General features: G+C 38.6%; 2 protein-coding genes and 1 pseudogene across 2 annotated transcripts; 1 reads left to right on the top strand and 2 right to left on the bottom strand.

Annotated features, from left to right (window-relative positions):
* The first annotated feature begins 1,616 nt into the window (after positions 1-1,616).
* LOC150053405 (olfactory receptor 51F2) lies at positions 1,617-2,567 on the top strand. Its single transcript, XM_090349079.1, has one exon. The coding sequence runs from the start codon at positions 1,617-1,619 to the stop codon at positions 2,565-2,567; it is 951 nt and encodes a 316-aa protein (XP_090205205.1).
* A 5,702-nt stretch (positions 2,568-8,269) lies between these two features.
* On the bottom strand, positions 8,270-9,138 carry LOC150053404 (olfactory receptor 52R1-like; annotated as a pseudogene).
* An 8,502-nt stretch (positions 9,139-17,640) lies between these two features.
* On the bottom strand, positions 17,641-18,582 carry Or52r1 (olfactory receptor family 52 subfamily R member 1). The gene has a single exon (XM_090349078.1). It carries the CDS (start codon positions 18,580-18,582, stop codon positions 17,641-17,643), a length of 942 nt encoding a protein of 313 aa, XP_090205204.1.
* Between the last annotated feature and the right edge of the window lie 6,369 nt (positions 18,583-24,951).

Below are 24,951 nucleotides of genomic sequence, written 5' to 3'. Positions count from 1 at the left end.
AGAACCATCAGCAGATATTGAAGAGTCATGAGTCAACTAGAGTTTGGAAGATTTTTTTTTCTATTAAAAGTCCAGCTCTATCCAGAGAGACCACCAGCATTTAGGTGACTCCCCAGAGAATCTTAATGAGTTTCATCTCTGTACAATTCATATGGAATTACACTTACTGTCGAGACTCTACTCCAAGCACATCACACACACAAGGAAATACCTTGGTAAAAGCACATGACTGAAAACTGCTTGTCAGTAACATTTTACAGTCATGCTGAGAGCTTCCTTGTGTATGTACCTCACCTTTGATCAATGAAGGCAATATAGTCAGATACATAATCTATATCTATACACATTATGTACATGAGCTTCAGTTTTCCTCAGCGTATTAGGCATAAGAATTTTAGGACTAGCAATATTACAAATAAGAATTTTCTTTGCTTCTTTCGTAGTTGTGATGATTGTGGATCAGATTGTGGAGACTTGCATGCAATGAGTATACAATATATGGAGTACTGTACATTATGTTATATGTATTGTTTTAGCTGTTAGAAAAATCTCATTTTAATCTTTGTTGGGGGGGTGGGGTGGGTCATGGGTTCTTGAACTCTGGGCCTGGGCACTGTCCATGAGCACTTCAGCTCAAGGCTACCACCCTATCCTACATTATGATATTCTAAGTTTCGAAGTAGCCATAGATCCTATCATAACATAGGGCTTACTGCACTATGTTAAAAAATAAATGGTGATTTTTTTCCTCCCTCTCTTACAATCTTTGTGTGTCCCTCCCTCTGTCTTCCTTCTACTCTTCTCTTTTCTTTGTCTCTCTTTCTTTATTCTAGTCCTTACAGTTTTTTTTAACATTGACATTTTTTTCTTGATCATTAGGCAGGGTTTTTTTTTTGTGTGTGTGTGTTTTTTTTTTGTTTTGCCAGTCCTATGGCTTGAACTCAGGGACTGAGCACTGTCCTTGGACTTTCTCAAGGCTAGAGCCCTACTGCTTGAGCCATAATCCCATGTTCAGCCTTTTTTTTTTTTAATGTATGTGGTACTGAGGAATCAAACCTGGGTCTTTGTGTATGTTAGGAAAGCACTCTACTAGCAGGCCAAACTTCCAGTCCCAGGCAGGTTGTTTTAAAGCTATGTAACTTATATTTGAGTCTTATTGCCTCTTCTTTAAAGTGCATATGGTACTGACTTCTAAAGCCAGAGCATGGAGAAAATTACGCAATGCAGGTAAATGCACAGGGAGAATGCTCAAAAAAATGAGATCAGGAACTATTTTCCTCACTGGAATTCAAAGAATCGGTTTCTCATAATATGATGCTATGTCACAGGGAGTTGTACAGGTAGTGAGGGTGATCACAATGATTTTGTTGCAATGTTTTGCCACTAATGAGAAAGACTGACTGGATTTAATGGGGGACATTTCAGGTAATTTTGTTTTCTTAGTAAATATGTAACATGAAAGACTTGAAGGGACTCTCGTAGTTCAAAAAAAGAAAAACAAATACAAAAGATCATTGAGTGAATGGTGTGTTGCCTGAAAGATCTAAGTGATAAGCTTTGCATATCATGTATTAGGTTCAATTATTCAAGCATCCCTGTCTTTTCAGTCCTTCACCATGCTGGTCCTCAGAAATACCAGTGGTCAGCCTGTGATCTTCCTCCTGACTGGTATCCCAGGCCTGAGAGCAGACCAGGTCTGGTTCTCCATTCCCTTCTGTCTCCTGTATGTCATCGCCCTCTCTGGAAACAGCATGATCCTGTTGGTGGTCCTTCGTGAGCAGAGCCTCCACACGCCCATGTACTACTTCCTCTCCATGCTTTCAGCCACAGACCTGAGCCTGTCCTTGTGCACACTTTCTACTACTCTCGGTGTCCTTTGGTTGGATGCCCGGGAGATCAACTTAAATGCCTGCATTGCCCAGATGTTCTTTCTCCATGGATTTACCTTCATGGAGTCTGGGGTGCTGCTGGCTATGGCCTTTGATCGTTTTGTGGCCATCTGTGAGCCACTGAGATATAGCACCATCCTTACCAATGCCAGAATTGCCCAAATCGGGGTGATTGTGTTGATAAGGAATGTGGCTGTCATGCTTCCTGTGGTGTTGTTTGTCAAAAGGCTGTCCTTCTGCAGGTCTCTAGTCCTTTCACATTCTTACTGCTACCACGTTGATCTCATTCAGCTGTCATGCCCAGACAACAGAATCAACAGCATCCTTGGACTCTTTGCCCTGTTCTCCACAACAGGATTTGATTGTCCTTGCATCTTGCTCTCCTATATCCTGATCATCCGATCTGTGCTTAGCATTGCTTCCTTGGAGGAGAGGCAGAAAGCCTTCAATACCTGCATATCCCATATCAGTGCTGTGGCCATCTTCTACATTCCTCTCATCAGCCTGTCCCTGGTCCACCGCTATGGCCATTCTGCACCACCATTTGTCCACACCGTCATGGCCAATGTCTTCCTACTTATCCCTCCTGTTCTCAACCCAATCATCTACAGTGTCAAAACTAAGCAGATTCGGAAGGCTATTGTCAAGGTGTTAATGCAGAAGCAATGCCAGATCTGAGCAGCAGTTATATCAGACTAGGAAGAGCATGTAGGATTGCATACATTGGGAGAATGGACTACTTCTCCCACCTGAAGTACTACAGAGGCCTCCCAGAGTCCAACCTGTGCATTTGGTTGGGTACATGATATATTTTTTAAAACCTATACTGCCAGTACATTTCTAAGAATGCCATAAAAATTATGAATTTGTGATACTTGTAAACAGACTATTTGTGGTTTCAATCATCATTAGAGCCATACGAAGTAGTAGTTCAGGCTCTATAGACAGTTTCAAAAGTCTACGTTTAACACGGAGGTGTTCCTAAATAAGCCAGTTGTTCTTAATGACACACAAAAGATCACCTTAATGAGTTGAATTTTGTTTGGTCAAAACTCTTTATTCCGAATGTGCTTCTAAAATTGTCACATTGCTGAATAAATCCAAAGCTAAGAATCAATACGATTTGACTTTGATTCTTGACAGATGGACCTATGCAAGTATGAAATGGGCATGAAGTGGTCAGTATCTGTTTTCATTCCTATTGGATGAACATTTAAGGTTGTTAATCATATTTCTAGCATTCCAGGCATGTGGGAAACCCTCATTTACAAATGTTCTTATCAAGTTTAGACTTGGTTAAGGGAATCCTTATTTTTATCCCTATCTCTGCCACGATAACTCTAACCATAGGTTGAGTAGAAGAGTAACAGGAGACCCTTAGTGACTGCTATCCATACTGTGAGTACTACCTGGTAATTAATGTTAGATATTTTTGTCCTTTTTTATTTCAATGTTTCCATCATATATAAATTCTCAAGACTTGGTTAAATCCCTTCTTCCAACCTTGCTGATTTTTTTTATATTTTTTATTGTAATTAATAAAAGGGTTACATGATATTTGCCAGATAGAAGGTGCATTAATTCACATACATTGATACCCTTTCACATATATTGGTACCCATTACCTTCCCCCCCACCCCCCCAGCTTAGTTTTCCCCCCTTCCCTATCAAATTTCAAATAACCAAATACAAATAAATTCAAAATATCAGATAACAAAGTGAGATACTGTAACAATATGAGATACCCAAGGGACAGCAAAGGAGATGAGGGATAACATAGTACATTAAGGACAACAATCATTTGTTATATGGCTTTTGTTTCAATATCCTGGAGGTCCTTTCAATTCCTTGCTGATTTTTTTTGTGTGTTGAAAAGGAATATGACTTCTATTTCCTTGATATAACTTAATTTTTAGAGTTTTAAGTTCTGAGGTAATTCAAGCATATAGAAAAGCACAAAAATCCAATTGACTTCATTTGCCTTACTCTTTCATTTAACAAGCATGTACTATTTAGCCATATTTAATTCAGAGAACTCTTTTGTACATTTATCTTTATTTTTATGCTGGTACTTGGGTTTGAACTCATGGTTTGTGTACTATCCCTTAGCTTTTACTCTTAATCAAGGCTGGTACTCTACTATTTGAACCTCCACTTTTGGCTTTTTGCTGATAATTGAAGAAAAGCGTCTCATGGACTTCCCTGCCTGTGCTGGATTCTACCCAAGAACCTCAGCTCTAAAGCTCTTGAGCAGGTAGGATTTCAGACATGAGCCTCAACCTTGATGATTTTATACCTCAACACGTACCCAAGCCTCTGTACAACTACTTAACTAAGATAACCTCTTTTCCATGAAGTAAAGAAAGGATGCAACCCAAAACTCCAATTTTAAGTATTTTCCTTTATCACGCTGCTTCATAGATATCTATATGTGAAACTGCCACAATACAATATTTCAATCATGATTACCCTAACGTACCCATAAATTCATCAATAAACTAAACCTCAGTAGATTATCCTGAGTATTTTCAAAAAATAATAAGAAGTATCTGATAAAATAAGAATATTAAGCTATGGAAAGATATTCATGAAACATTTTTAATTGAAATACAGTTACCCTCATTTATGTGTTCTCACTTTTGTATGAAAATGACAGAGTAAGAAAATCTTGGGGCCAGGAGTTTGGCCTAGTGGTTAAAGTGCTTGCCTAGCATGCATGAAGACCTAGGTTCGATTCCTCGGTATCACATACATAGAAAAAAAAAGCCAGAAGTGGTGCTGAGGCTCAAGTGGTAGAGCTCTAGCCTTGAGAAAGTCCAAGGACAGTGCTCAGGCCCTGAGCTCAAGCCCAGGACTGGCAAAAAAAAAAAAAAAGAAAAAAAAGAAAATCTGTAACAAACTCATTTGACCCATCAAATAAAATATTTCCTACCTTGAGCTTTATTTTTTCTCTTTTTTATTGTAATTAATGAAAGGGTTACATGATATTTTCCAGATAGAAGGTGCATTAATTCACATATATTGATACCCTTTCACATGTCTTGGTCCCCATTACCCTCCCCTCCACCCCCCATCTTGGTTTCCCCCCCTTCCCTATCCTATTTCAAATAACAAGCTTTATTTTTTTTAATTTAAATTTTACTGTAAAGGGGATATACACAGGGGTTATAGTTACATAGTCAGGTAATAAGTATATTTCTTTTTGAACAGTATCACTCCCTCCCTCATTTTCTCCCAGTTTTTTTCCTCTTCCGATCCCTTCCCCACAAGTTGTATAGTTCATTTCCCACATAGTGTATAGTGATTTTCACTGCTGAATTAGTTTACCCTTTGTTCCACATTTCTGTGCTTCCCCTTCTCATTCCCAAATCAGGTAAACTTATATACAAGACAAAAGGTGCTGAAAAAACCCCCACAGTGACAAAGGTGAATAAACTGAAGGGGGGAGGACTGCAAACATTACAATAAAAAATCCCCCCCCTCCAAAAACATCATTGGAGGACCTAAAAGTGAAGCTCACAAATATGTCTTCTGCAATTACATCTTACAACACACAAAGCGTGAACTTACTATCAAATATATGAGATATTTTACAAAGGCAAGCAAATCATTTTCTAAGTAAAATCATGTTTTCTGTACATCTAATATTTTAATTTAAATATTAAGAGACAAACACTGAATGATATTTTCTGGGTGCTATAAGAGATTTTTCATTATCAAACTAAACTTCCTGCTACCCACAAGACAAGTCAGGTCACTAAGACTACAATTGAGGTGAGTCACGTGATATTTAGTATATGGTTATAGAGGAAGTTTGATGGTATTGTAATTGAGAGATCATAGTAGTCACATATGGACAGCAGACAGGGAAAATATTAGCTCTTCATTCATTAATAATACCTGACCTTGGTACTTACCAGCACAGCATGGAAGAACGTGGGTCAGTCATGGTCTTTGGAAGAAGAAAAATATTTGTAAAATTAGAGTGGCTAATACATAGACAATGTGATAACATTTAGGTAGGAGGGGCATAGGATATAGATCAGAGAATAGAATCTCCTTCATTTGTGCAGAAAATCTTTACCATCTCTACTGATGGAGACATGTTCAATGCTGAGCAGCTGAAGAAAGATGGCACATTCCATGGCTACAGCATATAACAAAAGAAGATATCCCACCAGATCCATCATGAAATAGAGACACAAGAAAGCCTATGCCTATGGGGACCATAAGCAACAACAAAAGTGAAGACAGCCTATTATCTGAGCTTCAATTCTAAGAACATATTGGGGTGAAAAGAGAAGGCAAATCATAGGTCTTAAATGAGGACAATAACTCCTCATATACCACTCTTCAATTTTTGTGGGTGTTTGGGAGACACTGCAACAGTCACTTCTGCATCCCTGTACTTAGGGATGTTTTAAGTTGTGTCTTCTCTGGGTTCTCTATGGGATGTAAATGTGGATGGCAGGGCCTGAGAATGAGCACTCCCAGAAATTACCGCTGGGGCAAAGCGATCAGAAAACCAGCCTATACTGAGAGATGGAAGACATCACCAAAATCTCATAATTCATAATGTTTTGCTCTGACTAAGTATAAAACAGCATTGCTCAATAGTGTTAATCATCAATATCAGTTTCAGTGCCTTTCTAGTTGTAAAGTATGATATTCACTTTTAGAGTCTTGTATCTGTAGTGGCCTTAAACTTGTCATCAGTCCTAAATTCCACCTGGTGACTTTTCATGGCACTTGGCCTTTCTAGCTGAATGAAGGTCTGCCTGCTCCTCCCAGTTTCCAAATGAGGAGCTAGTTCAACCTTCCTGGCAATCATGTTACCTCTGTCCACCGGTGTTCTGGTAAATTGTGCCCCTTAGGTTAGGTAGAAAAGAGTAAGGGAGTGATCACTGATCCATTTCAAGGACTCAAAAGGAAATACTAAAAATCTCTCATAATATTAATTCCAAAAGAAATTAATATTATTTTACATGATAGTAATAGTTGCTAAGGATTATCCTACTACCTTAAATGGTATATTATAATATATTCCTCATTCTTTTCTGAATTATCCCTTTCCTTCTGAAATCAAGTTTCCTCTGAAACTGAGCAACTGAGACCAACTCTTCAGCTAACTTTATACTCATTGCTAATAGTCTCAGAAAAGTTATAACTGGATGTGTAAGACTTTGTGTCTCCTAATCAATTCTGTAGTCTTGTTCCCTCCTTTCTCCTAGGCTTTGGCAATGAATTAAACTCCTCTATAGGTTTTTGTTTAACAACTTTTTTTCACTTCCATATAAATTATACAGAGATTAAAATTGCAAAGGTATGTGGAGCTATTACATGAACGTCTATTAGTAAATTACAATAAACACATACTAAGCACAATATAAAAATTGCATTTTTAAAGTGAAAAAGGAAAATGTATATTTCACAAGCGTCAGTAATCCAAGTGTCTGTTATTAGCATTAATATCACTTTCTCATATTATTCTTCAAAATGAGTACGCCTTCTTAAAATAGTAGGTAGATAAATGTTTTGTAATTTAATTTTTACTTATTTTTTATGTTATTCAATTTCATATCTTGACATATTACAAGAATAGTAGTTAAGTGGTACATACCATTCAGTTGCACACTGCTTTATTTTTTCAAAGAATAGGATAAATAAGGATTTCATTCATGTTTTACACAGGATTTTGGTTCACCAATTCTTTTTCCATAAAGAGATTCAGACATAAGGAAAATGTATGTATCTTTAACTGCTTGTTGTCAATTTCTATATTCTTTTTTTGCCAGTCCTGGGGCCTAAATTTAGGACCTGGGCACTATCCTTGAGCTGTCTTAAGGCTAGAGCTCTACCACTTGAGATACAATACTACTGGCTTTCTCTGTGTATGTGGCACAGAGAAATCGAACCCAGGGCTATGGTGTGCATGTTAGGAAAACATACCACCACTAGGACACACTCTCAGCCATTTTCTATATTCTTTTAGGCAATATGTAAGTATATCTCAATGGATAGTTATGAATAACATTTCTTCAATTACCTCTGGAAGATGTCATTCTTTTAAAATATTCATAGATTCAGTATTAGAAAACAATGACTGACTTCTTGTGCTGAGTAACAGAAGTCAACTTAAGTTTTATTATGTATTATATTCAGATTTCTCACTCTTTGCATCCTGAAAATTGTTCCTCATCCTTTCAGAGTACAAGTGGGTAGTTATTCACAGAAATGAATTTATGGTAATAAGTAATAGCTAGTCTGCATTATCATGTTAAAAGAACTGGGGACATCAAGAGGGGTGTTGTGCTGTGATCCTTAGCTCAGGAGACTTTCCACAACACCCTTGAATAACCCTGTCTCTGATCTGTTTGGTTCTAACTCCATAGATGATGGGGTTGAGCATGGGAGGGACCAGGAGATACACATTAGCAAACATGACACGTACCACTCTGGGCACGTGATGGCCAAAGCGATGAGTGAGGAACGTGAAAAGCGCTGGGATATAGAAAGCCAGGATAACACAAACATGTGAAGCACAAGTACCAAAGGCTTTGAGGCGGGCTTCCCCCGAGGGCAGCTGCAGCACAGCTCTCAGAATCATCGCATATGACACACTAATTTGAGAGAAAGCCACGAAGAGCCCATAGGCTCTGTTGATCCTGGTGTCAGCACACAGCAACTTGAGCACGGCCATGTGTTCACAGTAGGACTGGGGAATGACCTTGTTGGGGCAGAAGGGCATCCTGGAGATCATGAAGCAGAAGGGACTCACCCACAGCAGCCCTCTCACCATCACTGCTGCCCCCAGCCTCGTCACCACAGAGGTGGTCAGGATGCTTGAGTGCCGGAGGGGAAAGCAGATGGCCACGTAGCGGTCCACAGCCATTGCCATGAGCACCCCAGACTCCACAGAAGAGAAGGCGTGGATGAAGAACAGCTGCGCGAGGCAGGCGTGATAGCCAATCTCATGAGCGTGGAACCAGAGTATGGCCAGCATTTTGGGCTGTGTGGACGAGGTCAGTACCAGGTCGGTGACAGCCAGCATGGCCAGAAAGAGGTACATGGGCTCATGCAGAGTGTGGTCGATTCGGATGATATGCAAGATGGTGATGTTTCCCACCACAGCCACAATGTACATGACACAGAAGGGAAAGGCAACCCCAAACTGGGAATCCTCCAGACCTGGGAATCCAAGCAAGATGAAGAACTCCGGATGTGCAGAGATGTTCCTTGAAGTGAACATCAGGGAGGTTGTCTGTTCTTATGTTATTTATGCTCTGCAGATGTTAATATCAAAATAGCCATTGTTAGGTTGTGGCTTGTACTGTTGTGCCGTTAGACCACTGGATTCAAAGCTATATGATAATAATTTAACTGATACCAAATATTAATGTTTTCTAACAAAAAGGATTCTGGTAGTTTTTAAAACAGATTTTGGGTAGTAAAACCAGATGAGAACATACTAGTGGCAAGTATAATTGCTTTTTAAGGAATGGGTTAGAATCTTTTTTTTTCCCTCTGGACATTTTAACAAGGAGTTCTTGTCATTTAGTACAGGATAAGGTAGAGAGAAGCGTGAAAAAAAAAGATTAGCTTTTTCCTATGAGCTTTAATGAGGACTTACCTATTCTTTCTCACTTTTTATGGATGATGGCTTCCTTCCCAGCCCCTTCCAAAACCCATTTCCTCTCTTCTTCATCGGCGCATGGGTTCTCCTAGTAATTTTTCAAGGGTCATTGCTAGCTCTGGTTGGAAACTGCTCTGCCATCCTCATTCATTTTTCTGGCTTCTTCTCTCCTCTCCGGCTTCCTTTCTTTAGTGGACAGTGAAGGAGCATAGAGGGTCTGGGATCTCAGTCTGCAGCAGGAGTTAGATTGGCATCATTACCAGAGCCTCGGTTTTCCTCTCCAAACAATTCCCTGAGCATCCTGGAAATCTACTCCCTTCATTGTTGTTTCACTCAGCAACTTTTGGACTTAACAGAAATAGATTTGGAGCTTCATGTCATGTGTCATAGGTAGGGATCTGACCAGCCATTGGTGATTTTTGTCAAGTGTTGGGGCTTTTCAATTTGGAAACATTGTTTGTCTCGTTTTCATTGGCTTTAAGGGTAAAGAGAGGCATGCCAAAGGAGAAAAAGAAAAACAGAATTTTCCTTTTTGCCTAATATACTTTCTGCTAAACCTATTAAATACACATTTTATCTTTTCTCATAGACCAGAACTCACACTGGCATTGTACACACTGAACACTAAATAAAGTCATAGTCATTTCATATATTGGAATGAGAGTGACTGAATTTTGTATCCTTGTCTAAGCTTTCTGATTCAAGGTTTGAACTTAATGCCTCATGGCTGTACTCAGCTTGGTCTTCCACAGCCACTGTTCTACCACTTGAGCCACACCTCCAGCTTAGCCTTTTGCCAGTTACTTTGGATACAATGTCTCAAGGACTTTTCTATCCAGGATGGCTGCAAATCACCAAATCTCTAAACTCAGCTTCCCAATCAGCTAGAATTCAGATGTGAGCCACCAGCATCTGGGTTTGACTAAAGTATTTGTGTTTCATAAAATAAAATCTATCTCATACAGACACTATTCTTTATTCACTTCAGGAAATACAGTTATAAAAACATTGCTATCAAATTGAGAAATACCCTGATTTCTTCTGTAGCAGTTGTTAGAATGCAGTGATGGCTGCCCTGGCTGTGTCGAAAATCTTTTTCTCTGTGTACCTTGTGAAAATAATTGCTTTTCAGTCCACTGTGTTGCTGAAGGCATTCAAGTGATTGTAGCTTAAAATAAAACTGATACTTTGCTAAATAGTATAGTCTTCAAAATTTAGAGTATATATTTTCTTTCTGGGGTATCTAAAATTAAAATGTAGAGAAGATGGGGTTTAGGCACAATCTCTTTCACAGAAGTTTCATGCACATATACAGCCGACCAAACTTGCTAGTTTTCTATGTAAGACATACTGGGTGTTTGATTCTTTGTCTTTCTTTTGAGGTTGAAATTCAGTGTCGATAGACCTCTGGAGCTGGAGCTCTGAGAGAATCGCGCCTGTCTACCTGGAACATCTTCTTGCTTTTTGGAGATTCTGTGAGTTCCACTGCTCTGTGGAGAAGGCAGGGATGCCTGAGATGAGGAGTCTTTCACCTTGGGAGTGTCTTTTTTTATTGACCCAGCTGAGCATCACCATCAGCAACTCTAATAAGCCCCTGGGGGTCAGCCTTCTGCAGAAGGCTCAGATCAGGGCCTGTTTGAAGGACTGTGCATATCCTGCTCATTCCCAATGCACTAGCTTTCTCCACTCTCCCAATTCCCATCATCTAACATATACAGGTTTCCTCAGAGAGTAGGTATTGAAACACAAAATGTTAACTCTTTTCTTCTGTCCTGAATATACACAAATGCAAAATGGATGTGTGTAGATTTTTTTGAGATTAAAAGTATGATATACATTTATACCTTTTGTGAGAGTATATATAATAGAAGACATATTTGTGCAACCAGAAAGTGGATAATTATTTTGTGTGTGTAAATATATATGGGTAAATATCAGGACATAGATTCATAGGAGACTTGACTGATGTGCAAGTATGTATATAAACTAATGTATATACAAAAGAATATATGGGTATTTACCTATGACTATAAACATGTTTTATTACATAGATTAATATGTATCTATGACATATAAACCCTCAGCCTAATTTTAATTATGTTCTAAAATCTAAGTGCCAGTGATTGTACATAGAGAGTCCCTTCTTGAATACTTGTTTGTTAAACTTGTCATTTGAAATATGATGTAAGAATCAATGTTAATAAATTCTTTAATAAAAAAGTAATATAACAAAAGAATATATGGTTATTTGTGGTATGCTGAAGGACATGGAAATCATTCTGGAAATGTGTGGTCACTGGATGTATTGACTTTCTGAATGACACAACTGACTGCCCATGATAGCACGGGATGGCATACCAATGTGTCTGCCCGTGAGCATGCATATATTAGCTTGTGGCTTGACTAGAATATTGACAAACCATCGAAGACTACCCATGTGGGAAGATTTCCACACAATCTATTGGAGACTATCAAGGTAGTAAGATTTCCACATAGATACAGAAGAACTTCAGACTTTTATGTCAATAACATCATTACCATCTCTGCTTCTTTCCTAAACTTACAACGGCAGACTAAGCATGGCTAAAAGCCTGTGGTAATCACCCTTACCTGGTTCATCAACATATCCCAGAAATCCTTGTAAGTCTTCTGGAGATTGAATTTCAAGACATGGGAGACTGGCTTACCTTACTTAATATGACTTTTTCTAAGCTGTTCCATTTCCTTACGAATGAGGCAATGTCATTCTTTCTGATAGCAGCATAGAATTCCATTGTGTATAAGTGCCACATCTCTTGATCCATTCATCTACTGAGGGGCATCTGGGTTGGTTCCATATCTTGGCTATGGTAAAAAATGCTGCAATGAATATGGTTGTGCTGGTGGGTTTAGTATGGCCTTATTTATGAAATGTAGGCACCATGGTTTCCCTTATGTGTAACAATTAGTATGCATTTGGGATTTTCCTAGTCAAGGGTCACAGCTCAAAAGCTATATGCAGATGGTCATGAAGGATGATGCCAAAGCAAAATGAACTCCAGGATGTGAAAACGAGGTTTATCTTTGTGGTTGTTGTCTTTAATGTACTATGTGAAGTTATTTCTTTAGTCCTTAAATTTTTTTTCTTTATGGCTTATACCCTAGTGTTGCTATATCTGACTATGGTAACTTGTGTATTGTATATACATTTATTTATTTATTTGAATTAGAGAAGGGAAGAGGACAAAGAAGAGGATGCGAGAAAGGACAAAAGGTGAACCAATGTAGCAACGTTATTCACAAGACAATATGTTGGAAATAAACTTTACAACTTGGGAGGGTGTGGGGTGAGGGAAAGTGGGAGAAAAACATAGGAAGGGGTAACAATGTTCAAGAAGTAATGTATTCACTACCTTACAAATGTAACAGTAACCCCTGTATACATCACCCTGACAATAAAATAAAAATTTAAAAACCACGGGAGACTCATTTGTTAGTTCTTATTGCATCCTGTATAGTCATCAGCTTTGAAACTCATAAATCACAAGGAACCTATAATAGGGTTGATTATGGAAAGGATTGACTTTTCTACTAGCCATTCCTAACACCAAGTTCTTCATGCCTTTTTGAGAAGCAATATCTTTTTAGTGAGATATGTATGTACGTTCACATGAAAAGGCATGTAGAAACTAAAGTACATTTCCTTATGTGTATGGATTTTTTGCACATAAACTAACAAGTGTAAGTCCTAAATGATAGTGCTTTTAAAGGATGTTGTGTCACTACATACAATCATAGCATGCGAAATTCAAAGATAAATTCATTGTACCACAAGCACATATGTGTAGACAATTTGTTCTTCTCATCCCTTTTATATACACACATATTCATGACAGATTCACAAACATTTCCTTGCTGTGCACTATAAATACTATACTTACATAAGAAATGTAAGAGATTATTAATTTAGAAATACATGTATCAGTATATTAATATAGCATAAAAAGTTCATTTATTACAAATATATTCATATGTGTTGAATTACTCTTTCCTTCAAATATGTGATAAATTGCCACTATGATAAATAAATACCTCTCCCAATCAAGTAATGATTTCAAGAAATTTAACTCTAAGGATTTAAAAAATGAGACATTGGAGCTAAAGGCGATTTTTTTTAAGTTGGTCATGGGGCTTGAACTCTGGGCCTGGGTGCTGTCTCTTAGCTCTTCACCTCAAGGCTACCCCCCCTTACCCCTGGAGCCATAGCCCCCCACTTCCTGTTTTCTAATGATTAATTGGAGGTAAAAGTCTCAGGGTCTTTATTGCTGGAGCTGGCTTTGAACCACAATCCTTAGATCTCAGCCTCCTGAGTAGCTAGGATTACAGGCTTGAGCCACCATGCCCAGCAGCTAAAGGCCATTTTTTTAAAAAAGTTTAGTCATTACTAGATTAGTTTTCTGCTAAGTGAAAAAAACTGAATGAGGCTACTAAAGCAATATTAAGTAAAAACAAATGCATCAGAAACCTCCTGAATAATTGAACCTGTAATATAAAGAGGTATGGCATGTTCAACTAGATCTACCTTGGATAGATCTGACATCCATACAGAGATGGTAGGTATAGTGTAAAAAGGCTCACTACAGTCTAGGTTTAGTTCTAGTTGGCTCTTCGTTAAAATGTATCTCACCCTGGTGTTTATCAGAGCATAGTCTATGACTGTGGGATAGGTAGGATATTTGTTTGCAAAATATATATATAGTTGTATTAATAGAATATCTTCAATTGTGCACCACATGACGTGATACAATTTACAATTTCTGCCAGTAGTTGGGCCATCATAGAGTATAGGCCAGAATAAGAAGCAGTAACTATGAGAGCGGGCAGTGATTTTCTTGTACCCTTAGACAGCCCTGACAGTCCCCACATTAACTCAGAATGCACTGAGAAACAGCATATGTAGCAGCCAGAGACAGGGAGTTCAACCTGTGAATCAATTGCCTAAAACAGGATGATGTTTACTCAGACACATTATTTAAAACAAAGGTATGATAAAAATGCCTATCTGTTGTGAAATAAATGATCTAGGGAATAAATATGGCTAGGCAAAGTATGGGTCCTCTGTGTAGATTAAAAGCTGTCTAGAGTGTGATCCAGTATCTCTGAGGGTGGGTAGAATACATGGCAATAATAAATCCTACATTCCTCCATATTCACATTATGTACAGCTCTATCTCTACTGGGGATGTTCAGGGGATTCAGCTTTGACTTGAGGAATGTGGGAACAGAGGTCCCCATGTGTCGGGGTTTTTAGCACTCCTTGCCTTCTGACCTGCAGGAAGGGCAAGGAGAACGCGCCCCGACTAAGACCTAGAAAGGTTAGGGCTGGCTGGCTGCCTTCACCCAGCCCTCCCTCTCCAGAGGGAAGACATAGACGCGCCAGGGAGACTGTCACAACAGAAACTCGTCTATTGGGAAAGCACAAGGGGCTAAAGTAAGATGCAGGAGTCTATCAGCATAAAGGTGGGCAGGATAGGGGGAGGTAGGTGCGGTCAGAGAGGGCTGCCAGGGCCAATCCATGGGTTCCAGGTAGCCTTATTTTACATCACAAACCACAGCCAAACCTCCCAAGGAGGCAACAGGCAGGTTGGCCCAGTTTCCTAATGTGACGTTCCCCACACCCAGGAGTTATTACTGGGGCAAGAAAAGCCACCGAAGCAGTCCACATTTTGGGCGGAGGATATTACCTGTCAATTTCCAAGGCTCTTCAGATTCCCCCATCCACAATGTTGGCCCTGTGCTCTGTGACTTTTAGATCTACCATTCTCAGAGATAGGGTTCATTTTCAGTATCTTCCAGTGACTCTAGGAAGTTGTAGAGTACGACTCCCCCTCTTAAAATAGTTTTGTTTAGTTGTCTAAATCAGCTCCTAATTCCAAATACTAATTTGCTTCTTAGCGGGCCCTTGCCTTTGCACCTACTGCTCTGTCTGCCTCCCCCTCATTTTCTATTTCAGGACCCATTCTAATTTTCCTGGAGCACATAGTAAAGCAGTTCCTAAGGGTTCTTCTGCTACCTTGCTCAGCTCAGTTTGGGTGGGAAAAAGTAGCAAAGAGTTCACCAATTCCTGTGTGATGACTCAGAAGAAATAGGCTTTGGAAAATGGGTTAAAATGTCAAGTCAGAAGGAAAGTAGTATACAAATGTTTACAAATAAATTAACTGAAATGAGATAGAGTCAAGGAAGAACTTAATATAATTCCTTAATATAACAAAATCAAAGTTCAACTAAAGAAAATACCACTGTGTTTGTGTGTACTTGAAAGGGGAAGGATGGGGCCAGAGGTAAAGGGGTAAAAATGAGGGAATGGGTGAGAATATTGAAAGAGGTGGCATTAATCAAGATGCATTGTATTCATTCATTGTAAAGCGGCAACTATTTGGTACAACTATGTAAAGACAATACAGGCTTAAAAATTAAAAAAAAAACAAACATTTAAATGTCATTCAAATTTCTAAAGACCTTTCTACCACCTTAAAACATCCCATGTAAAGCCCAGTGTGGTGGCTCATGCCTGTAATTCTAGCTACTCAGGAGGCTGAGATCTGAGAACCACAGTTCAAAGCCAGCTGAGGCACTAAAATCTGTGATATTCTTATCTCCAACTAACCACCAGAAACCCAGAAGTGGCTCAAGGGGTAGGGTGATAGTCTTGAACTGAAAAGCTCAGGGACAATACCCAGGCCCAGAGTTCAAGTCTCACAAATGATAAAAACATACAAGGTAGTATCTCTACAAGAGTACATTTTTGTTTCAAAAAAAATCTCCTTTATTCTGACATTCATTTTCCAATGGAACTCACCAAATTGAAAGAGATTCCACAATTCTTCTAATACTCAAAAAAGTGTGAGCTGGTTTAGATTTACGAGATTTAAACTCTCAAATATATCCCATAATCCTTATTCTAACCCAGGCCATGAGTAAATTAACATATTCTGTATGATAATTTTGTTATTTGTAATACTTCTGTTCTTCATACTAACACTGGCCCTATCAATTAAGGGCAATTACAAAAATCACGCAGGATCATACTGAACCCAATATTGTATACAAGTAAAGCAGATAAAATTGAATAAAAAATGAAATAAAGCGTTTTTTAAAAGAAAATAAATAAAAATGCTACAAGCTCACTGTTCTAAGTAGTTACCATTAACTTTTATGTGTAGTCAAACAATCCTAAAACTTTTCCACACATATATAATCTTGTTTTAGCAAAGATACCTCGACTTAAGGCCAAATGATTTTTATTTCTAATTAATGCTGTAACATCATTTATTTTTACATCTTCCATAGTTGTATGGATAGATAAGTGGCAAAAGATTCAATGGCACAGTGTATAAAGAGATTCCAGAATCTGAAGTTTTCCTTTTGCTGTTCTATAAATAATGAATTAGCACAAGTCTTTCAACAAATTTTTACATCAAAACTCCATTTCTATTACGCGATTCCCAGATCTGGTTGTAGGGGCACACTGTGATCCCAGCAATTTTGGAAGCTGGATGTGCTGAATCTCAGCTCCCGGGGAGAACTGGCAGGAGAATAGTGACTGGAGAATTGCTCAAGGCAAAGCTGTGAAACCCAGTCTGAAAAATAACAAGAACAAAATGGTGCAGGAAGCTCAGAGAATGTGAAAGACACTTTTCTAGTAAGCATGAAACATAAAGTGCAAACTCAAGCAATTTCCAAAACGAACTAAAGAAAGAAAAAAAAGAAATATTTAAGTTTCTAAATTCCTTTTAACCATATATGAACATATTTTTGCACAATAGTGCAAAATACCCAAAGTTTTCACCTTAATATTCTGTAAAAAAACATTCTTTTAACATATTCAGTGATATATTACAAACAAAAAGAAGCATTGTTTCCTTATTGTGACAAGCACAAGAGAACTAGGTTTGTACAATCCATTGGAGGACTGAGATTTCTTGTGATCCAGGAAATTCTCTCTGTGATAGAAAGTACTAGCCTCTGTGACAGTGCTTTATGAAGATGCTTTTGTTATGATACACAGTTGCATAGCAAAGTTTCTTCATTACATTCTCAGATCAATGCAGCTTGAGGATTCGGTGATACTTGCTTGACTCAGGAGTCTGTCCTACAACACCTTTGGGTAACCCTGTCTCTGATCTGTTTGGTTCTAACTCCATAGATGATGGGGTTGAGCATGGGAGGGACCAGGAGATACACATTAGCAAACATGACACGTACCACTCTGGGCACGTGATGGCCAAAGCGATGAGTGAGGAACGTGAAAAGTGCTGGGATATAGAAAGCCAGGATAATACAAACATGTGAAGCACAAGTACCAAAGGCTTTGAGGCGGGCTTCCCCGGAGGGCAGCTGCAGCACAGCTCTCAGAATCATCGCATATGACACACTAATGACCATTAGGTCAAAGCCAACCACTGAGAAGGCCACAAAGAGCCCATAGGCTCTGTTGATCCTGGTGTCAACACACAGCAACTTGAGCACGGCCATGTGTTCACAGTAGGACTGGGGAATGACCTTGTTGAGGCAGAAGGGCATCCTGGAGATCATGAAGCAGAAGGGACTCACCCACAGCAGCCCTCTCACCATCACCGCTGCCCCCAGCCTCGTCACTACAGAGGTGGTCAGGATGCTCGAGTGCCGGAGGGGAAAGCAGATGGCCACGTAGCGGTCCACAGCCATTGCCATGAGCACCCCAGACTCCACAGAAGAGAAGGCGTGGATGAAGAACAGCTGTGCGAGGCAGGCATGATAGCCAATCTCATGAGCGTGGAACCAGAGTATGGCCAGCATTTTGGGCTGTGTGGACGAGGTCAGGACCAGGTCGGTGACAGCCAGCATGGCCAGAAAGAAGTACATGGGCTCATGCAGGGCATGGTCGATTCGGATGATATGCAAGATGGTGATGTTTCCCACCACAGCCACAATGTACATGACACAGAAGGGAAAGGCAACCCCAAACTGGGAATCCTCCAGTCCTGGCAATCCAAGGAGAATAAATGATGTTGGAGAAGAACTGTTTTCTGAAGGCAACATTAGAAGATGAATTGTATAATTCTATCTTGTGAAGGCAGCCTATTTCCTGCAGATGACAACAATAAAGCCCTTATTACAATTCTTTACTAACTTCGTGAAAGACTCCAGGGAGTATTGACAACATTCACAGTTGGTGTTATAAATAAAAATTTGTAGCACATGTGAGGCAACTCATTTTTATTCACATATATGTCCTTGAGATAACAGTAAATTGTAAATTATACTGTACTTAAAATATTTTTTTCTAAATTAACAAAAGGAAAGTAGCCAAGTGCCATTATACTAGCCTCATCTCAAATGTCTTGGGTTCTTAAGTATACATAAGACATTAACTTCATGGCTCTGCTTATATATCCTTTTTTCACTGAATATTTTCAAAGGGCATAAAATTCCAATAACTGTTTTTAATTGTGAGAATGTATGTATCGATGACAGTCATTTAATGTGTAAGTGGGATTTTAAGTCATTAGCTTCAGTGTGATATTTCTTTATACATTATGATTAGCAATCTGTTTGCTTTGTCATCTTTCATCCATTTCACAAATGCTTCCCACACTTCTTTTTAAGAATTGTGAAATGTACAGATGTGCACATGTTAAATGCATAAGTGCACACTTAATAAATGCTGATCTTTATTTTATTTAAAATTTGTAGTAATATTGTTTCTAACTTACATGAAATTTGTGCATCTTCATTTAAACCTTGATAAAAATAGAGTTTGAATCATTATAGGATCAGTCTGGTATCCCATAACCAAACCTATGTCAGAACAAACCATTTCATAGCCAGAACTCCTGATAGCACATATTCCAGTTATTATCTTCACTGCATAGGGAGTGGGGGAAAACTAAGCCTGACTGGGTCAAGCAGAGATGGATTCATCATGACAAGGGTAAATATAAGTTTCACAAGTCTGTACTGAGTTAGAGACATACTTGCATTTTCACAAAGGATGCTGGTATTGATTGTACTTTACTGGAGCCTCTGGCCACTGAAATCTCTGAGGATTTGCTGCTTTCTCAAGTATAACATCTGAATTACTTCGGTCTATGAGACTTAACGGAACACTTAATCTTCTACACTCTTTGAGAATTCTCTTCCCTTTCACTTTTTGGTTTCCAAAATTAAGCAGCCTCTTTCTAAATCATTTTTAATTCCCCTCTATTCATATGCCACCATCATTGATAAGGCTATCAGAGGTCTAGGCTCTCTCATTATTTGTACATTAAATTTTATCCTGATTCAACATTGCTGGCTGAGAAACAGATTTTTCCCCCTGTTGGCAAAATGAAGAGCAGAGAGTCAAACTGGAACCTATGTGTAGAATAGGTTTTGGGTCATTGTCGGGTACCTCTGTTTTTTCTCTGTGATTTCCCAGTGATTGCATGGAATCCAGTGTGCTCACTGTAGAAAATTCTGGCTTTTCTGCTTACATGCTTATGGATTGAACACAGGTATACTGAAGGCTAAAAGTCCCTGCGAGTAGACAGCCATTTGACCAATCCCTCATTGTTTTGGTCTGAGATAGGAAGTTTTCTATATCAAAGATATTTATTAGGTTGTCATTGACTTCAATATAAAAAAATCTACCTTCTCTAAGCAGTTAAAAGAATCTCACTTATCTTTCATTTACCTAACCTAACTCCTTCATCTATGTTGACATGCTTTCTTTTTCCTAGGCCAGAGCTCTCATGCATGTAATGTATGAACACTGAAATTAGGTCATGGACTTACGATGAAATTAACTCATATATGTACAATGTGAACACTGTAACCAGGATGATCACATGGAAGTTTTGACTCAATTTTTGGTGCCCTCAAAATAAGATCTAACTTGTAAAACCTCTGGGTAGCTTTAACATTACAAAAATTATCTTTAAGTCGTTGCACAAAGGAGTTGCCATTCAACAAAGCAGTTTATGAATACAGCACATCTTGATCAATATCATCCCTTTCAACATTCTCACCCACCCATCGCAACCCACTCCTTTCCTCACTTTTCTTAATTTTAAGATTAAATATTGAAAACTTTCCATTTAGCAAAGTAATATATGTATGTATGCATTTTGATCTGTATTATCCTGTCCGCATCTTCACCACCTCCTTTGACCCAATGCATCCCTTCTGAGCAGCTTTGGCTTGAAGAAATGTAGTGTTTTCACATTGAGAAGAGTTTGGTTTCCATCTATGAATGTGGGATCGAATCTGTTCAAGGTATTCACTGAGCTCTGTTGGCTCTCTGTTACTCCTATCACATCCTGAAATAGTGTGATATTTGTGTTACTGGAGCCAGTGCAGATATATAATAAAATGAGCTGAGATCTTGATGAAGAATAGCTTCAGGGAAATTCTGACTGTTTTCCACTTTAAGACAGCTAAAGCTAAATTGTAGAGCAATAATAATGGAGTATATGGGAATCCCATGTAAGTTCCGTTCTGTAGGCACTGTCTGTGCAGGGCTCTCTTTACCTTTCTAAGTTTCCCTGGAGGTCATATTCTTCCCCCCATTCCAGAGTGACACCCACTGTTCTTAGATTTCTGGATCTGGAGTTCCCAGGGAGTCAGGCTTGTCTGTCAAGTGCATTCCTGCTTCTCAGACTATGAGTTACATCCCCGTCTAGAAGTGCAGACATACCTGACGTGCAGGGAATCACTCTGCCTGAGTTCTGCTGGATATTTGACCAAGCCAGGCACGCCAATCAGCAGTTCTAACCAACTCCTGATTTCCACCTTGATAGGAACCTTGAAAGACTGAAGGGCCAGGTCTGGTGTCTACTCTCCCAGAGTAGTAGTTCTCCCTGCCCCCTTCTAAGTCTGTCTCCAATTTGTACTGGTTTCCCCTGAGAGTAGGGACTGAAGCTGGAAGCATTAACCCTGAACTTCCCTCTCTCTTCTGAATGGAAAGGCTGTAGATTGGATGCACCTGCACCATGTGTTGTTGCAACTAACTGAGCATGAGCAACATGGAGATAACATTTTTTTGTTAACATGAGAATACATATTTGCAATTGAAGGTCTTTTCTGTGAAGGTTCGAAGTCTACTGATATTTCACACATGCATGTCTAAGGGTTTTAATAAAGACATGTATAAGGGACTGATTTGTATGAGTACAATGGTCACATGTAAATGTTTTACTAATTATTTGCTTTAACGATGCCTAATTAGTAGGATGCTTTCAGTCTATGAAGTCATGGTTGCTGAATGCACATACTTTGTGAAGATACAAGTTACATACCTGACAGTGTGAAACGTCATAGCAGTGTGTGTTCACTGAGCAACTATACACAAGTAGTGTGGGATTCGTGAGGTTGTAAGCAAACTTTTGGTGTTGAAGTTCTCCTTTAGTGGTTTGGAGGCCCTGACTTCTAAGGGGATGATTATAATCAGAAAGGGAAAAGGAATTCTGATGAAAACCTGGTCATTACGGATCCTTTCTGAGACTAGAAGGCCTTTCTTACTTAAGATGAAGAATTGTAGCCTACAGCAAAACCATTCCCCCAAACCCTGCAGAGGGTCGTTCTAGTTATTCCTTACTTATTGCTTTCAGCACATATTGAATTTTTAACTTTTATGTTGTTGAGATGTAAAAGCAACATGAGAAAGAAGTACTTAAAAGTAAAAAGAAAAGATGAATTCTCAGGTTTGCCAGAGATCAACATACATTTTAAAAAGTGACAAAAATGCCAAGGTTATCAAGTTTACATTAATGTCTATGGGAGATTGTGATTATATTCATGAAGGATCTGTCATATTTTAATATCAGAATAGTAAATGAGATATATTATGATTTTGTGGAGATTCCAGTTTTTCAGAAAGGATTTAAGGTGTTATAACTTTATATAATAGGCAGTTGTTGTACATTAAAATTTTATTTTTAGCTTAAGTTGGAACTAATTTTTCTGTACCAGATAGAGTGGCACTTGCCTATAAATTTCAGCTATTCTAAGAGCACAGACAGGAAGGAGCATAGCTCAAGGCTAGGAAGAACAAAACATGAATGAGACTGCATTTCAAGCAACAAGCCAAGCATTTAATTTATTACCCTGGACACATGGAGGTATAAATAGGGGGATGATAGTGCAAGCTGATCAGAGCAGAAATGTGAGGCCCTGTTTGAAAAATTAGTAAATATAGCAAAAAGGACTGGAAAATATGGCTCAAGTGGTCAAAAGCTTGGTATGTAGAAGGTCAAATTTAAACCCCAATACTGCCAAAATAAAATGTTTCTCTGTCCTTTTACCTTAGTACAATGAAAGCAGAAGAAAGTCCAGGTCCTTTTGATTTCTTTTGTGCCTAATGCTTTTTTTTGTTTGTTTGATTGTTTAAGAGTAAGTGTAGATACTCAGAATTCAAGCCCATTTCAGATCTAAAAGTTAGATTTTTTTTCATTTGAATAAGTATTAGCTTCAGGGAAAATGCAATTCAAAACCAAGTTGATATAATTTTTCACTATCATGGGCTCTCCTAGCAGAGATTTGCAATAGAGCAAAACCTTGATATATAAGGCCATATAGTATGGCGCTAATTGAAAGGACCTCCAGGATATTGAAACAAAAGCCATATAATGAATGATTGTTGTCCTTAAGGTACTATGTTATCTCGCAGCTCTTTTGCTGTCCCTTGATTATCTCATATTGTTACAGTATCTCACTTTGTTATCTGATATATTGGATATATTTGTATTCGGTTATTTGAAATTGGATAGGGAAGGGGGGAAAACAAGATGGGGGGTGGAGGGGAGAGTAATGGGGACCAAGACATGAGAAAGGGTATCAATGTATGTGAATTAATGCACCTTCTATCTGGCAAATATCATGTAACCCTTTTATTAATTACAATAAAAAGAATCAAAAATAAAAAAAGAAAAAAGAAAGTTTCAAAAAAAAGAAATAATGAATGCTGGTAACAATGTGGAAAAGAAGAAATTTTTATACATTGTTGGTGGGGGTGTAAATTAGTCCAGCCATTATGGAGAACAATATATAGGATCTTTGATGGAGTATAAAAAGTTGGCTGGATTTATATCCAGAAGGAACAAAATCAGCACACCAAAGACACTAGTGCATCATGCTTATTTGGGCACCATTCATAATAATCAAGATAGGGAACCAGCCTAGGTATCTATCAACAGGCGATTAGGTAAATAAAAGGGAACATAAGTACACAATGGAATATCAATTAGTTATAGTGGAGAATGAAGTCTTGTCATTTGCAGCAAAATGTATGGATTGGAGGACGCTGTTATAGGGAATCAGGCAGACTTTGCAAAGCAAATATAGTTCTCATCAGGGAAAGACAAAAGCACATCGAAGGGTGAAGCCCCCGGGGAATCCTGGGCTGGAAGAGTTCAATAGGGGACAAAATCACAGAGAAAAGGGTGAACTTTGGGTACTCCACAGCACACAGGAGGCTCTTCAAAGCTCCTGGTAAAAATTATTGGGAATGAAAATTGCTTATGATCATGTTTGCTCAGTGTAAACTGTGGACATATGAAAAGGATCAAAGACCCATGAAGAGACAAAATCACTACATCTGAAAAGTAAAATAATGAAAAGTGTGACTTTGTAATGTGTCATTTGTCCTGCTTCAGCCTAGTGTGAGCAGCCACCTGGGAAATCCTGATGGTCACACCTATGGTGACCAAAGGGATCTGGAAGCAAGTTAGAGCATTAGGCTGGGCTCTTATTAGAAGGCCAGCTCCGGGAGGTACCTAGGCATGTCCGTGGCACGTCTGTGCTGGGAATCAAGTGGAAGGAGACGTCTCCTTTGAGAGCCAGGCCCTCTCCTTACCTCTGTTAGGAGGTAAGAGTCTTTAAGTCCTTTTTACAGTCTCTTTGCAGTATTCCCATTCCCTTTTGGTTCTCTTCACAGCACATTTAGAAAGACATATTGACTTTTTTTTTAAACCACTAAGGCAATGATTGAAAATAAAAGATAAAGAATATTTTCAAAGTCAAAGGTTTTTGTTCAGTATGATCTTAGGTGAAAATCAGTCACTATCATCTAGTCATGAAGGAGCAAGAATTATTATATTTACTACTTGTTATTTTGCCTGGCCAGAACAATTGTACATCTGAGTGTCTACCATTTCACTCGTGATACATTTCCTGAACAAAGACATCTATTTTTAGTACAATTGTGTACTAATTCCTTCACAATCAAGCAAACCACAGAACAACACTAAAACAGCAGCAGACATATCTTAATCTGAATTAAGATATAGCTTCATATGTAAAATCATCTCAAGGGATTCAAATATACAGGCCTAACTCACAAGCGGTAGACTATTAATTGAATTATATCGAATTATTCTGAATTGTTAAAAAATGTCTTGAAGTAAATAAGATAAAGCTTATGTCTTCTGATGC

Source organism: Megascapheus bottae, chromosome 16, assembly GCF_031878675.1.
Source record: "Megascapheus bottae isolate mThoBot1 chromosome 16, mThoBot2.hap1, whole genome shotgun sequence".
NCBI lineage: Eukaryota > Metazoa > Chordata > Mammalia > Rodentia > Geomyidae > Megascapheus > Megascapheus bottae.
This window is presented reverse-complemented; position numbering and strand designations above follow the sequence as displayed.